At 40.2% G+C, this 17,174-nt stretch overlaps 1 protein-coding gene across 1 annotated transcript in view; it reads right to left on the bottom strand.

The window, feature by feature from the left end:
- Positions 1-17,174, bottom strand: part of Rttn (rotatin) — a 246,542-nt gene that overhangs the window by 218,820 nt on the left and 10,548 nt on the right. Inside the window, 4 exon segments of the mRNA XM_051163892.1 lie at positions 5,404-5,574; positions 10,194-10,309; positions 12,958-13,139; positions 15,121-15,286. Coding sequence (XP_051019849.1) covers positions 5,404-5,574; positions 10,194-10,309; positions 12,958-13,139; positions 15,121-15,286 — 635 coding nt within the window.

The following is a 17,174-nucleotide window of genomic DNA, read 5'->3' as shown; positions in this document are numbered from 1 at the left end:
GGCACATGTATCCAGAGACGCACACTCGGGTGCCCCATATGTGACCACGTCCCCTGGATGGGGAGGCCTGGTGGCACTCAGAGGAAGGACAGCAGGCTACCAAGAAGAGACTTGATACCCTATGAGCATATACAGGGGGAGGAGGTCGCCCTCAGTCACAGTCATAGGGGAGGGGAGTAGGAGGAAAATGGGAGGGAGGGAGGAATGGGAGGATACAAGGGATGGGATAACAATTTAGATGTAATATGAATAAATTAATAAAATATATTAATAAATAAATAAATGTTAAAAAGTAAAATAGATATACAAAAATACGTGCTCAATAAGATGTGTAAATCATATTTATATCTATGAGAGCCCATTTAATAGATATGCATAAGGCAAAATATTTTGCAATAAAAATTAACAAGCTGCTTAAACAAGCAGCAGTAGTGATAAAGCTCAAAAGACAAGAAGGTGAGAAGACTCCACAGTTCCATTAAATGATCTTCAAGGCAGACAAAGTGGTCTGCAGAGAGAGGCCTGCAGGAGTTTACTGAGAGGATAAGGGGACGAATGGGCAGGGAGAGGCCCGTGACGAGATGGTAATGCTCTGTCTCTTCAAGGAGTGGTCCCTAGGTTGAAATGCATCCAACTGCATATTTCCTGAATATATGTAACAAGAACTTTACCCCAAAGCCCTTATAGACTATGGTTTTGACTATTAATTTTTAAATTTTTAAATGGCCTAACTAAGCTATTATTGAACTACTACATAATTTCATAAGTAGTGTTTAGCCATAAACAGAAGAAATACTGGCTCTAAGCACTTCCAACTTTTTTCAACTTCTCAAACATACTCCTTTTTAATAATTTTCCCACATATAAGATCACAATTATATTTTCCATGTTCAACTTATTTCACCTATTCTCTAGTAAAGATGGTAAAGTGTGTAGACTTGCAAGATATTTAATAAAAGCATGTGCTAAATGTTCACTTTGATCCAGTAATGCAAAATAGACTTACTCTAAACAGGAATAAATATGCAAAGACACTTGGCATAGGGTTACTCCTTACATCATTAAAAAAAAATCCTAAATTTAATTTCCTGAAGAATGCCTTTAAAATTCACAAAACATTTTTGTGGTGAAATATTAGTATCCATTAAATTTTATGAAGTGCCTAATTAAGTAGAAAATATATACTATATAATAAAGATCCATAAATGCATAATTTTTATATATAATTTCAATTTGAGTATAAAAGAAAACCTCAAGTAATTTAAAATCATAAATAAATTTTTATTCTTTTGTATATTAAAATTCTGTAAGAGATTATTTCATATTCTGAAAAAAAAACCTAAACTTTACAAAGAAAGAATTACATAAAATAGAAAAGTAGATTTTATAAAAGCACTGAAGACTGGGAGAGAAGAAAGCTTAGTAATATCAAGGGCAGAAAAGTAGCTTTATAAAGGGATTGTGTCCATGGCATAAAGAACTTTCCAAAGACATACTAAAACTTGAACCCACAGAATTAGCTCAAACCATCAACACAGCTTAGATACAACAACAAATATCTGAGTATCAAATATTAACCATACAAATCAATTATGTTTTTAAGATTTTATTTTTATTTATGTGTCACATGTGGATGCCCACAAAGTCTCATATCCTTTGAGCTAAGGTTACAGGTGCTTGTGAGCTGGCCAGAATGGTGCTGGGAAGTGAACTCAGGTCCTCTGCAGAAGCACTACATCTTCTTAAACCCTGAGCCACCTCTCTAGCCTGCAAGTATCAGGGTAGTTCATACTATCAAACACACATTTCTTCAAATTCTTTTGATAAGCGGACAAAATAAAATATCAAGCAATTATACTGCTGGTAAAAGGAGGCAACCAAAGAAAGCCGGCAAGATACACTTGTGCCATTAGAAAAAAACCACTGAAGTTATTAAGCTAGAACATGCAACTGAGAGTACAGCATGTGTAAAAAATAGAATGCTAAGAAATCAACGTGAGATCAACACCTGGGTGCTAAGGCACTGCTCATCTATTCTGAAAAGTCAAAGCAGGAGAAAGTAAATGGCATTACTGTGTGATAAGCGGGAGGTAATTTGTGCACAGCTGGGAACGCTGTATTACATATGCCAAGGAATTTGGGGCCGGTAACGGACTCTGCCCCACTGTACAGAAGCAGTAGCTGACCTGACCAGGAATGGTATGCATCGAGAGCTACGCTACTCACTTGCAGAGAGAGAGCGTAAGTGTGTCTGTAATGACACCCTTTCGTTTAAATGGTCCAGCAGTTATACAGGTATGCATATGTGTGTGTCTGTTGTCTATCTGCATGAGGGATTTATATGTTTCGCTACATGCTTAGCAAAAGTAAAATAATAAGGTGAAATGAATTAGAATTGAAGACATGACTGCCCTCCATGTGACCCCAAATTTATCAAGTAATGAAGTCAGGAGTTGAAGACATGGCTCACTGGTCAAGAGCGCTTGTTCTTGCAGAGGACCTAGGTTCAATTCCTGACATCAATTCCTGGCAGCTCATAACCACCTGTAGCTCCTAGTCAGGGAAGCTGATGCCCTCTGCTGACCTCCACAGGGACCAGGTGCACAATGGGGCTCATACTCACATGCAGATAAAACACTCACACATAAAATTAATCCTTTTTTTTTTTTTAATGAAACCAGGCAAGTCAAGAATGTAAATGCATATATTAGATAATTGCAAGCTTTAGACAAGATTAAGTTCCATGAGACCAATTCTTACTTAGTTCTCTATCCAGTCTCCAATACTGCTAACCAACTACAGGCAATAAATCAAATGCTGACTAGGTAAACAAATGAAGGAATATGCCTATGAGTGCCGAGAACTCAAACACATTTAACATGCGAAAATAAAATCCCTTTCTATCAAATGATTTGCCAAAACTGTTCAAGGTGCTGTTCACTTTCTACATCTCTCTTAAAATTACTATATTGTGGGCAGCCAGGGAAGCCACGAGCTAGGTGTAAGGAAGGGAGGACGTCCTGAGTGAAGGGTGTTGTTTACAGGGCACAGCCATGTCCAGGACCTCACTGCTCACACTCATGGAAACGGCAGTTCTTCCCCAGTCAGGATCAGGGAGCTGGCAAATCCTTCCTCTGATCCAACTATGCATATTTAGGAGAGATTGACCAGTGTGCAGAAACCAGCACCCACAGCTTCCTCTTAGATCACTACAGGCTGAGACCACCACCACCACCACCCCCAGAGAGACCTCCTACCCACCTAGCTAAACATCCTTCCTTGTTCAGCCATATACATAAGCCTGCCTCCTCACATTGAGTTTCCTGGGGCACTTGATGTCAGTGTCTCCATCACAAACAGCCCACCCAACCCCAGCTTATCTTACATGTGTCTGTGTGTCTTGTCCTATCTTTATTCTTTTGTCAACCCAATCAGGTTCCCAGGACCAAACTGTGCATGTCCAAGAGAAGTATGCAAAGAGAGAGAAAGAGGAAGAGATGGGTGGAAGGAGGAAGAGGGAGAGAGAAAAGGAAGTGCATGTCTAAGTGCTAGGTGTAAAGCAGATAAGCAGAACCCAGAAAGAAGCAAGCAATTATGCTGGACTTTCAAGTTATGTTTTGGTACTCTAAAGGAGATTTTGTTGGCAGTGTTGTCCTTATGAACAGCCTGTCATCTCCCTAACTGTCAGGATTCTTTACGTTTTCAGAGTTCCAAAGTTTGGGTTTGGCATAGCAGGTCACACTGAGATAGTTCGTGGGCTTCCAGCTAGCCTGCCCAGATCTTTGTTTCGGCCTTCTCTTCCCCAGGGGTAGAAGTGCTCGGGGCAGAGGGATCTCTTGTGCTTGGCAGCAGCAAGCTGGTCTTGACCTTGAGCTAAAGCAGGACAACCTAGCCTCCTCCCCACCCAGGATTCCAGCGCCCTTGTCTGTGAGGTTAGGGTCCCGGGAGGCAGACGCCTTCTTGGGTGGGGACTCCTTTCATAGCAGAGTACTGTCCACTACAGAGCAGGTTGGGCACCACCTCAGGAAATGGCTCTGCTCCTGCCTTTGTGGACAAGGCCAGCAGCAGCTCTTATAAGCAACCCTGAGAAGAGGTGGTGGAAGGGAAGGCTCTAACTGGCTTTCAAGTTGTTCTGGTTTTTAAACAAGGTAACCCAAATCATCCAGGCCAGAGGCCACCATGTTTTCTCTCCTCAACCAGGTTTTAGAGATCACACAAACCTGCCACTGAGCCAGTCAAGCTGCATCAGAAGCATTTAAGAAACAAAAAGGAGGGAGTTGTGAGGAGTAGAGGAAGCCTTGGCTAAGTGTGTGAGGGGCAGATGACTTCCTTAGTGAATGCACATTATTGACATGGACATAGCCACGTCTAGGACCCCAGTGCCTCAGCCACACTAAGAATGGCAAAGCCTTTCTCAAGTCAGACTCAGAGGGAATTTGCAAAGCCTTCCTCTGATTCAGTGCCATGAATGCAAAAATTATCAAGCATAGCTTCCTCTTCCACTATGACTGCAACCTAAGCTGCTTCCTATATAAAGTTCTCAGTGGTTGGACCGCCTAGGAAGGATTAGAAGATGTGACTTTGTGGGAGGAGGTATGTCACTGGGGTGGGATGCAAGGTTTCAAACTGCCATGCAAGGCCTAGATCATAGATCAGTCTCTCTCTCTCTCTCCTCTCTCTCTCTCTCTCTCTCTCCTCTCTCTCTCTCTCTCTCTCTCTCTCTCTCTCTCTCTCTCTCTTTCTCTCTCTCTCTCTCTCTCTCCTTCTCTCTCTCTCTCTCTCACCCTCCCCTCCTCCTTCCCTCCCTCCCTCCCTCGTAGATTAGATTAGACATAAGTTCTCAGCTACTGCTCCATTGCCATATCTGCCACCTCCATGCCTGCTTGATGCCATGTCATGCCTGCTGCCATGCCTGCATGCCTGCCATACCTGCTTGCTGCCATGCTCTCCACCATGACATTCATGGACTCACCCTCTGAAACTGTAAGCAAGCCCTGAATTAAATGCTTTCTTGTATAAGCTACCTTGGTCATGATGTCTCTTCATAACAATAGAACATTGACTAAGGCAGAGACTTCCTTCCAAAATTAGCAAACTCTGCGTCTTTGTTCAGCTGTATACAATAAGCCCACCTCCTCGGTACAGATGTAGTTTGAGGTTGTGCCTCCATCAGAGAAAATGGCCCACCTGACCCCAATTTTCTGTGTGGGTCTGTGTGTCTGTCCTTTCTTCGTTCTCTCATCACTCTAGTCAGGTGTCCAGAGTCAAGCCATGCAGCATGCAGGGCTATATACCACATATATTTTGTAAATATTCTAAAGTAGACCACACCTCCACACCATTAAATAGCCACTTACTTACACTTTTCAGTAAATTTTAAGCAGCCAGCCTTCTCTCCCTTACCTTTTCCACAGGGAGAAGGATTTGCAGCAGGCGAACTGTGAACAGTGCAATGCTGACAAAGGCCATCCTGTGGTGCACTAGTAGAGCCTCTGCTTGCTCCAAGCTAAAGCTGGTTTTACGGTAACACACGGTATCTCCAAGGCACCCCAATATGTGGAGCAGTTTCTCTTTCTGGGAACATTAAACAAGATAAAACAACCAACTTTGCATGTAAATATACAAATGTCATGGAGAACCAATAAAATATTATTGTTAAAATAGTCATTGGCAAACCAACAAGAAAATGTATTCCACTAAACAAAGATAACCCACATCCGACAATAAAAAGTAAAAAGGATGACAACTGCACTGACACTGTAAAGAAAAGCTATAAGTTCTAGAGTATTTAATGAGAAGTTCCAAGTCATAATAACAAAAACAATAGAACATAAAAGCTTAATGGGCTATAAGCTCATCCCAGTTGCCACTGCCTCATTTTCCAAACTGGGACACAGATCCAGATTCAACTGTGTGTCACCTTAATATGTGCTGAAAACATGGCAGATAGAATGGGGGAGAGGAAGCAATTTAACAGACAATATTCTCAAATTGATTCAAATGTATTAAATAATAAAATAGAAGCCAACTAACTAAAAACATTGCCAAAATGTGTCAACTTTCTTCTCAAGTAGTAAGGTTGTTTCAAGAGGAAAATATTTTACCATAATAAATTTCCATGTAACTTACTACTTAGCCAGGATATTGCATTTTTTATAGTAAAAGGTAAATATATAAAGAGAATCATAGAGCATTAACAGACTGACTTGCCAAGTCATGACGATATAGACCAAAATACACTCTAGGTATACTGACATGCTCTCTAAACTGCCGGGTTCATAAAAGGACAGCTTCCGTGAGACGGTAGAACGGAGCAATGACAGAGCGCACTGGAGGTCTTACTCCCAACACTGTATACAGAAGGACTGAAATGCAAAGACCTGCAGACTAAGAACACTGTTCACTCACTGCAAGTTACTTCGGAATTTAGAAGCAATGAGTCACGAAGACCAAAGCGCTGCTTGTCAGTGAGCAACAGTGACAGCAGTGACGCAGAGATCGAAAAGAAACAAAAGGAAGGACAGGAGGAGTTGGAACTCATCTGAAAGAAGCATGTGTCTCCTGGACCTGATTGCCATGTGTATGAGGAAAAACATAGACCTCGTTGTATATGCAACACAGAATGTGGCACTCCATGAAAATATAATTTTGGCAAGCTCTTAGCAGTAAATTTTTTGTTTTAACAACAATAATTTTTTTCATATTTACTTCAAATGAATAAAAATATTCAATTCTAGAGGAAGATCCATTACACTGTGCTGAACAAAACTGAGTTATAGAATATTAGATATTACTGAACTATTTAAAGCTGTCTAAAAAATATGATTATACATCCTCAAGTCTTCGTTTCTAAATTGATAACAATTTAATTGTCTCTCAGTGCCTTTACAATATTCTGTCTTTCATCTTAAAAGTTTGCCATAGTAGGAACATAAAGAAATTTCAGTTGTTTCTTTTAATATAACATTAAAGAAAATAGCCTTTACCAAAGAGGTATTTATCCTTAAGTAAATCGTGTATAACTTCAAGCACTGGTAGTTGACCTAGCATTTCTTACAAATCAATTGGTTCTTACATAACAGATTCAACCTTTATAGTAAAAAGAATCTCACTGAGTCACCAAAAAGCAGCAGCCAAAAGGAAAAAGTGAATGACTTTCAGAAATAAATGTTCTGGACAAGAATCTTCAAGTTAATTTAAGAAACAACTGATAATCCATTCTTCATATTTCTAAGGATAAAATCTCTTGCTATAAACCGTGTGTGTGTGTGTGTGTGTGTGTGTGTGTCTATGTATAAAATCTCCTCCTTTTAGAAAAGTTTTTTTAAAAATCCAAAATGAAGAATTATTTTTCAGAGACTAGGGATGTAATTCAGTTGGTTGTATTCTGCTCAGCATGCAAGAAGCTCTAAACTTTCATGCCTTATCAAGGTAGCTCATGCTAATAATCCCAGGATTCAGGAAATGGAGGCAAGAGGATCGGAAGTTCAAGATCATCTGGCTACACAGCAAACTAGAGGCCAGCCTGGGACACATGAGACTCTGTCTCAAAGACAGAAAATAGACAAAAGAAAACTATTATCAGAAATTGAAGAGCTTGAAAACATATTATACCTCTTATATATCATGTATCTCTTCAAGACACATGTACCACTAAAAAATAATACTGTAAATATTTGCATACATGGCACAGTTATAGTTAGAAACTTATTGGCCTCCAAGGTCTAAGTGTTAAAGGCTTGGTCTCCAGGGTGAAGCTATCAGGAGGTAGAGCCCGGCGGAAGGACCTTAGCCTCTTCTCCTTTCTTTGTGCTTCTTGGCTGCGAGGTACGCAGATTGGCATCATTCATAGACCATCACTGTTATCACACACACTTACCTGAAATCCAAAGCCACTGGGCCCACTTAGTCTTAAACTGTGAGCTCCAACACTGTGAGTCAAAATAAACTGTTTCCCTTGACAATTCATCATAGCATCAGAAAGCTAGCTAATGCACGAGTATTTATTATGTAAATATCTGCAGTATCTATATTTTAGTTGTGTCTTTATGTTCTGACTTCTATTCCTAAGGATTACTAACAGCTCATTTTCTAACAGCCAAAACAGGAGAACATGCAAGGCCCTAGGTTTTATCCCCAACACTCAGAAAACACTGAACAAGTTATCTTAAAAGCAATATATATTTTATATTGTAATACTTCCCTAGCTAGATAAACAAAGAGAAAGGTAAACAAAGAGAACAGACATTACTACGTGACATAAACAAGATAGATAATATTCTTTCAAGGAAAATGTTTATCAGATAATTAGAAAATAAAACATAAGAGACAAAGGAGTTACATTACAATGAAATGTTGAAAAAGTTATCGTTTGTAATTATATAAGGATACACTGAAGGCTGAGGATGTATCTCAGGAGTAAAAGTCTTGTGTAACAACAGATCCTGGGTTCAATCTCTAGCAGAAAAATAACAACCAAACTTTGGCAGTATACAGATCTTCTAATACAATGTTCCTGAAGCTATTGTGTACTTCTGAAATTATCTACCAAATAAAACACAGAGTAGGGGGCAAAGCATCTGCCCTAGTTTGCTTTCTTTTGCTGTCATAAATCACTGACCAAACAGGTTGGGGGAAGAAGGAGTTTATTTGTCTTATACTTCCTTTTCACAGTCTATCACTGTGGGAAGTCAGCCAGGAACTCAAGCAAGAAGCTAGAGACAGGAACTCAAGTACAGGCCACAGAGGAACTCAGCTGAGAAGCTTGCTTCCTCTGACTTGCTCAGCTATTTTTCTTATACAGCCCAGGTCCACTGGACAGCACTGCCCAGTGTGCTAGGCTCTCCTCCATTAACTATTAACTAAGAAAATCCCCTAAGACAGGAGCTTCACAAAAAAACCAACAAAGCCAACTAACTCAGGCCTGAGGGGCTTGAGGAAACTGAAGGACTAACCAAGGACCACACATGGACTGGATCTAGACCCCTACACAGATGTAGCCAATGACAGCGTGGTCTTCATATGGGGGCCCTGGGGGAGTGGGGGCTGTCTCTGACCTGAACTCTGTTGCCTGCCTTTTGATCACTTACCCCTGGCAGGACTGCCTTGCCAGGCCACAGGGGAGAGGATGTGCTCAGTCCAGATGTGACAATGTGCTGAGGTGGGTTGGAGGGGCTCCTCTTTTCTGAGGCTCCATAACGGCCTTAACAGAACTGGCGCTCTCAGAGTGTATCTAACCTTAACGACTGACTACTCCCCTGTGGGATGAGAACGAGGCTTTGCACAGCCACTCCCATTGTACTCAATGTTCTAGCCAGAGCAATGGGGCAACAAAAAGTAAAGGCTATCTAAGTTGACTAACCAGAAATAAAGCTGTCTTTATTCACAGATAACATAATCCTAACACTGTTTATTCTTAAGTGATTCCATAGAAAGAAAATCCTAAAGAAATTACCAAAACAAACACAATGAGAGAAAAACCTCTGAGAATCAGTAAGTTCAACAAGCTCACACACACACACACACACACACACACACACACACACACACACACAAAATCAATACACAACATTCAGTTATATTTCTATACGCTAGGACCAATACAAATATTTTTCTTTAAAATTCATTTGTAATGATATCGATAAAAAAATTTTTCGAGAGAAATCTGAGTTTTACTTTTATGAGTTACATTTTTACCATTTTTAAACACAAACTAAGCCAATATAACTGTTTCTCTAAATTGTAAAGAAAAAAAAAACCAGAACTCTTTCAAGTAAGTTTAAGGTATATTTCAACTGTATGTCCTAAGATACAAATTTACTCTAAGCCAAAAAAAAAAAAGCTGGGAAACACTGTGTTTTATAAATTGTTCAATAATGTTAGTTAATTATTTTGTTTTTGTTAGGAACTAACACTTTCTATGAGCAAAAGTATAAGACAATTTTAAAATCAGAACACAGCAATACAAACCAGTGAAGTTTTAAATGAGATACCACAGCTCTGTTACAGAACGAGAGGGACTGTGTCACGACAGCTGTCATACCCAGTGGCCTTTTACTGGCCTGTACCTGTCTCTACTAATGTAACCAAACCACTGAGGAAAAGTCACTCAGAAATGCATACAAAATGAGCCTATCATATATTCTGCCAGAAAGCTAAACCCACTGTACCCCAAGGAAAAGAATGTTCCTCACCACATCTATAGCAAAGAGGCTACTATCCTCCCAGATTTCAGATGAAATTGCTTGTCCAATGAGTGTCATGTCCTCTGCAAGCAGTTCCAGAACTCTTATGATCATTTCTCTGCTGCCTAGACATAAAAACAGGAGAAGTGCAAGAGGAAAGTCACTTGATTTTCAGTTAATTAGTTGGACCCTTTAGCTAGGCATGCTTCCAAATTCCTATGTTCCCTATGCGATGTGTTTAAACTGCTGGCAGAGATCAATGAGGAAGTCACAATCCACTACAACAAATCAAATGTGCTCATAAGTGGAAAAAGTACTTGAAAGTAGAAATAACTAAAAATACAATGAAACAGATTTAAGCAAAATCAAACTCAGAGACCATGCACATTGTACATCTACGCAAGAAAACAAGGAAGTTTAGAGAATGCATTCTAGTCATTTCTGTCTACTACCAGAAGCTTTAAGCTTTGTCATGGATGAGTATTTGCACACACAGGAGTCACATGGGAAGCTAATTCTATACCACAGCAACTAAACGAATAAACGTCCATCCATAGTACCGTGTACTGAGGAAATCTAAGGAGCACCACCCAGTGCTGAGGACGTAACTAAGCTGGAAGAAGCTTGCCTAGCTTGGCTGAGGCCCTGTGCTCCCTCTCCAGCGTGGCCTACACCAGGTCTGGCAGGGCACATCACTAATGCCATTACTCAAGAGGTGAAGGCAAGAAGATCAGAAGTTCAAAGTCATCTTGAGCTATGTAGTAGGTTTAAGAACAGGCTGGGATACCTGAGACTATCTAAAACAAACAAACAAAAGGCCACTACCCACAAATATTCCAGCACTGGGTTACATAACAGGTTTTGGGCAGACCATCACCAGACCATTTCAAAAGAACAGAAAACAAAAACAGTTTCCAAAATTCTATGTGAGGCAAACTTTCAAATAAGACTACCCTTAAAGGTCTGTATCTTAAAGGTTAATTCCTAATAAATTATTAGTAAAACAAATCCTGAATCACGAGGATCTACATTCTCTCTCTTTTTTTTTTCCAATAGAACAGCTGGAACAAGTTCTCTCTACACCTCTTACAATACTGAACAATTACAAATTATACAATAATTTACTGCAAAAGGGCAAGGGAACATTTAGAAAATTTAATGTGCAAGATATAGCTTTGTAATTATCAATCTGACTTTTTATAGCAAATTAAAGAAAGGTTAAGTGTAAAATCATTAAGTCTAAAACTGTTCTTCCCAATATACCAGACAAATAAACAAAAAGACTTGGTGATGCCAAAGTTCAGTTCTCCCATCACATAGCACTGTCACATGTGAAACCATGTGCACTCACGCACTCCTGGAAGCCATGATCCGCATTGTGGGAAGGAAGCGGAGAGGATATTTCTAGACATAAACGTTCCCCAGATTTACACCTTTGCTCTATTTTTCTCTATATCACCTTCACACAGGCAAAAAACAAAACAGAACAAACAAAAACTTTAATGTTTAGTTATGAATATGAGATTATTTTTTATAATTAAACAACGACAAAGCTCACTTATATATGTCTACCTAGACAACTTTACCAACTGCGAAAATGTGGGGGGGGGTGGTTGGGGGGGGGTGAGTTCTTGCCCAGAAAACATGAACACCTGCTCCAATCTCCAAAACTGAGTGGGAAAGTTAGACTTGCAGAATAAAAGTCACTGCTGCTTCCAACACTGTTCACACCGAGACGTGTAAAAGAGCATGAACTCCGTGTTTGGAGCTTTTGGTTAGGGTCCTGCTGTTGGCCATCTCAACATTAATTAAGTCTGCAAACCATTTTAAACCCTAGCTTCCTCCTTTGACAACATGAGGACAAAAATACTAACGGCCACTGCTGAAGGAGAAAATGGGTTGTAGACAAATACAGAAAATAACGCTCATGAAACCAAGTACCAATAATGGCTGAGCAAGCTGAGAACTCAACACAGGCTCTACGACTAGACTCTGGCAGACAGCAGCCATGCTGTCACTGTTGTTACCACCCTTTAGGGAAAGGATACTTAGCACATATGAGTGAAATGTGACCAGAACATTTGGGAGGGTTTTCTGAAAGAAAATTATATTGTTATAAAGGTAGGAATCTAATTAGGGGGTTGGTTACTATACCCTGGCTTATAAGATGATATGAATATGGCTAGAGACAGTTCAGTAGTTAAAAGCACTTGCTGTTCTTCAGAAGGACCCATGTTCGCTTCCCAGCACCCACATGTTGATTCATAAGCTGTTACTCATTCAAGGGGACCTGATGCCCTTTTCTAGCCCCATGGGCATCAAACACACATGGTGCACATACCAACATGTAAAAAACAAACACTCAAACACAAAAGTTATAAATAAATATTTTCTTTAAAAGACATGAGTGTGAAGTGTGAGCAACAGAGGGTAACTTAGTGACTACAGAGCAAAAGTGAGCTTTCCCACTGGTCTTAATGCATCCTTCTTAACTTTCTCCATGTAAATTTTATAGTTAGTGTTCACATTTAAAATAAAGAAGAGGCCGATGACCACAAATGAATGGGCGAGAATACTCTATTTGAATATCAGCCCGGCACCCACATTTAGTAAATTTAAAAAGGGGGGAGGGGGTTTACTAATTTCTTAGGAAAGATAAGTAAAAATAGATTCTAAAAGCCTTAATACAAAAGAAAGAAAGTCAATCAGTCGTAGAAGACACATAAAACAAAACACAGACTATGTACGACCCAGAGCTCCCGGCTCAGCTGACCTGTCCTCAGCAGGGGAACCGCTGCCTCCAGGATGGAGATACAGAACTGAGGAAGACTAAGCTGCTGGAACTGCAGCTCCAGGGCATCCTCCGCCTCCAGCTCCGGCAGATCGACATGGGCCACATCCAAAGGAGAATGTACAGACACCCTCGAGGTCACGTGAGCATGACTACTACTTCCGCTGGAAAGTAAGCAAAGATAGATCTTGAGTAAAGAAACAAGCTTTGTGCAGACTTGCTGTTACCTGCTGCACAGCCGAACTCACACCACTCATAATCACACTGACTCATATAAGAATTCTGATGAATTAAATTCCATACAGAGAACTTCAGATTATTCATGAAGGAGCTAGGGGCGCAGGTCTATGACACAGCACTTACCTAGCATGTACTAGATTACAAACTCCAACACCTCAGAAGAAAAACAGAAAAACTGAACATTTATTTATGCCTTGCTTCTCATATTGATGATTATGAAACACAAACATTCCGATAGCAGCAAACATGAGCAGCAACGACCCACTCACTTCTAAGAGGAAAACAAGTAGGCTTAGAGCAAAGCACTGATGGGTGCAAAGCATGAGGGTGAAACAGGAAATGCTCTAAGTAAACCAACGTGGGCAACTGGACAATACCCCAAAAGATACCATGGGAAATGCGCTACTTAGCAGTACATTCGACATCATATAATAATTTTGAAAATGCTTTCTCCATTCTAATGTTCTTATCTTGGGTCCTCAGAACTGTGACTCAGGTGATGTGATGCAGGGTTACAGCGGACTCACGGGCAACATTCAAACCTCCCCGGGATATGCCCATTCCCTTCTTTCTTAGCTTCAAGACTCCAGGCATCCCAAAATAGGGAATGGAACCGCCCAGTTTCGCTTAATGTCGGACAGACCCAGAGGAAGCTGTTCACACATGGAGAACAACGCAGCAAAGCAAAAGGAAAGCTCTCAGTCATCAGCCCACCACAGCGTGAGCACTGTGCTCTCCTGTCACACACAGGCCCGACTCTCCTCCTTAGCAGCTGTCACGGTTCCAGCCCCTTGAAAATACAGGCTTTAGTGCAAGCACGGGCAACAGTAACAACGTGTATCCTATTACAAGGCTGCCTGCGGGCGGTTAAAAAAGTCAGGAACGTAAAACATGCGGTGCTAACACTCATGAGCATGCTGACTTTGTGTGCGCTTGTAAAGCAGCAGCAGCAGCATCTAAGCCAAGACACAGGCGCCTTACCCTGCTAGCATGGCTTGCAAGAAAAGGCTGCTGTGGTGCAATATTCTGTTGCCTCGGATAAGGCAACAGAAATCTAGTGCCATCCCTTCGACCACACATGACATATATAAAAATCTGCCTTCACAAAGATAAATGATGTCCCCTGAAAGAGTTCCCGTTTAAACCATATTCTGTAATCATTCATTTCCATATACACAGGACTTCAAATAATGATTACACTTACAAAAATGTGTATAAAATACTATTTTAAATACATAAGTCAGGGATTGAGAGACAGTTCAGTAGATAAAGGCATTTGCCATAAAAGCCTGACGACCTGAATTAACCCCAAAAACACATGTAAAAGATTAAGGACAGAATTAAATCCACAAAATTGTCCTCTCACCTACACACGTATTGCACGGCATGCTAGTCACTACCCAAACCCGCCCCACACACACACACACACATACACGCACACGCACACACACATGCATACACACACACACACATACACAGGCACACATATTTAAAACTTTTTTAATGTATCCTTCACTTAAAGTTACAATTTTTAAAACAGACAATATTCTGTGTATAGTTGATAAGAATAACTTAGTGGATCAAAACCATTTTTTTAAGGAAATAGAAAGGAATAGAGAATATGGCCTCTTAGAAAATAGCAAATTAGATAAAATGCAGCAAGCATATGGTTTTTTAGTTAAACACACATAAAATAAAAAGAAAGAGTCAGCGAGACCCAGAGAGAGCATCTGAGTGAGCACTGAGTGCAGACTTTCAAGCTGACATTTGTTAACCTGCAGATTGTGATAAAAGAATTATGAAACCAGTGATTTAAACAAGCCTATACCAAGAACCATACTCTAAGGGGAGACAGGGAGGGTCAGTCCTCTCCTCGTAATGGACACAGATGCGGGAGCCAGTCACCTGGAGGACACCGCATCCCAGTCCTGGCCGTCTCCTCGGGGCCGCTGGCCTGTGCGGCCAACCACAGAAGGCCGAGGGCTGCTGCTTCCTGGGGACGGGTTCGGGGAATGGTAAGGGCCTCTTGCTTCATGGCAGTAAGACAAGGAAGAATTCTGGGAGATTGTGTCTGGAGGAATAAAGAAATATAATTACCCGTTAGTAGAAACAGACTTCAGATAATGTGGATTATATCCACCAGACTTTTAGCAAAAAATAACAAGAGACAGGATGATTCTGCAGGGACAAAATTCAAGAGAAAAACCGTCCTTTCCAGCAAATATTCACACATTCCTGACCTGATTTTCAGGAGCTCTGAGCAGTGACAGCTGAGACTGTGAAGTAGAACGCTGGGGAACAGGCCCCAGCTTTAAGCTCTCAAAGTACCCATGCCTTGAGCCACATGCAAACATACACAATGAACCATCAATTTAAATATGCTCTAAAGCCACAAATACTCCTCCTTGTCAATAAAAGAAAATCCCATGGCCATGAATTCTTAGATATTAAACCAAAAAAAAAAAAAAATCATAAGCCAGACTTTATCACATTTTAAAACTTTTGTGCATTGAAATATATTACAAAAAAAGCATAAGGACAAAATACAGAGTGGTAAAATATTTGCAAAGTATGTGTATAGTAATTATTTAATATTTTGAATATATTAATAAGTCTTAAAACTCAACAGTAAACAAAGAATAAGCTGAAAAATGGGAAAAATTTTAATAGTCATTTCTCCAAAGAAAACACACAAATAACAGCCAGCACATGAAAAATCACTAGTGCGTTCATCCTCTGTTGTTAGTGTTTGGAGATTCAAATCAAAAGGAGAGTGGTAAACCACTTGGCGCCTATGAACTGAGTAACTACAGTGTGTTGAAGATTTATGCATTTCTGGTAAAAGTGTAAAATGCTATAGCTACCAAGAAAAGGGGCTTGAAGACCTTCCAACGCTAAAGAAAGAAGTAGCATATGATCTTCAGCTCCATTCTTGCATATACAACAGACTCAAATACACACATGGAGGACACTGTTCACTGGCACATGATTCAAGGTACATACAACACATATGTTCCTCAAGAGATGAACAAACACAATCTGGCACATACATCCAATGGAAAATCATTCAACCATAGAAAGGAATAAATTATGGATACCTGGAATAAAGAAGACATAGCTTAAAAACATTACAAATAAAATAAGCCAGACACAAAAATGGCAAATTCTGTATGATCACACGTGTATCTAGAATAGACAAAATTCACAATAAAATTAGACTAAAGACTATCAGGGGAGTTAGAGGGGGGTGAAATGGGGATTTATTACTTAATGTCTCTCCTCAGGGTAACAAAAAAAAAGTGTCCATAGAGAGCTGTAAAACAATGAACATTAAATGCATCATATTACATACTTTTTTAAAAAGCAATAATTACATTTTATGCTATAAATGCACATGCAGCCTGGTTTGGTGGCTCACACCTCTAATCTGAGCATTAAGGAGGCAATCCCAACAATAGTGAGGCAAAGACAAGAACCCTCCCCCCACCGCCCCCCCCAATGAGTTTAAGGCCAGGCTGATCTACATAGTGAGTTCTAGGACAGCCAAAGCTACATAATGAGATCCTGTCTCAATAAGTGATAGATAGATAGATAGATACATGGATAGATGCATAGATAGATAGATAGACAGACAGATCTATAGATAAGACATAATATTGAAAGTAGCCATAATAGCATTTCATATCACATATGTGAATATCTTTATAAATAGCCAGAGATAATGATAAATACACAGATACATTGATGGATGATAGAAATACAAGGGGAAAAAATTGACACCACACATCTCTCACTGTAATTCAAAAATTATGAAATGCTGAGTAAGATCCACATGCCCCATAACGTCTCTTCTGTCACCACACCTCCTGGCCCATGACACCCTGCTCTCCCAGGCCATGCTTGCCCCACTTGGTGCCTTGGGCTCAGACCTCCCTTGGGATGCTCTTGCTGCAACAATT

This window comes from Acomys russatus, chromosome 20 (genome assembly GCF_903995435.1).
Source record: "Acomys russatus chromosome 20, mAcoRus1.1, whole genome shotgun sequence".
NCBI lineage: Eukaryota > Metazoa > Chordata > Mammalia > Rodentia > Muridae > Acomys > Acomys russatus.
This window is presented reverse-complemented; position numbering and strand designations above follow the sequence as displayed.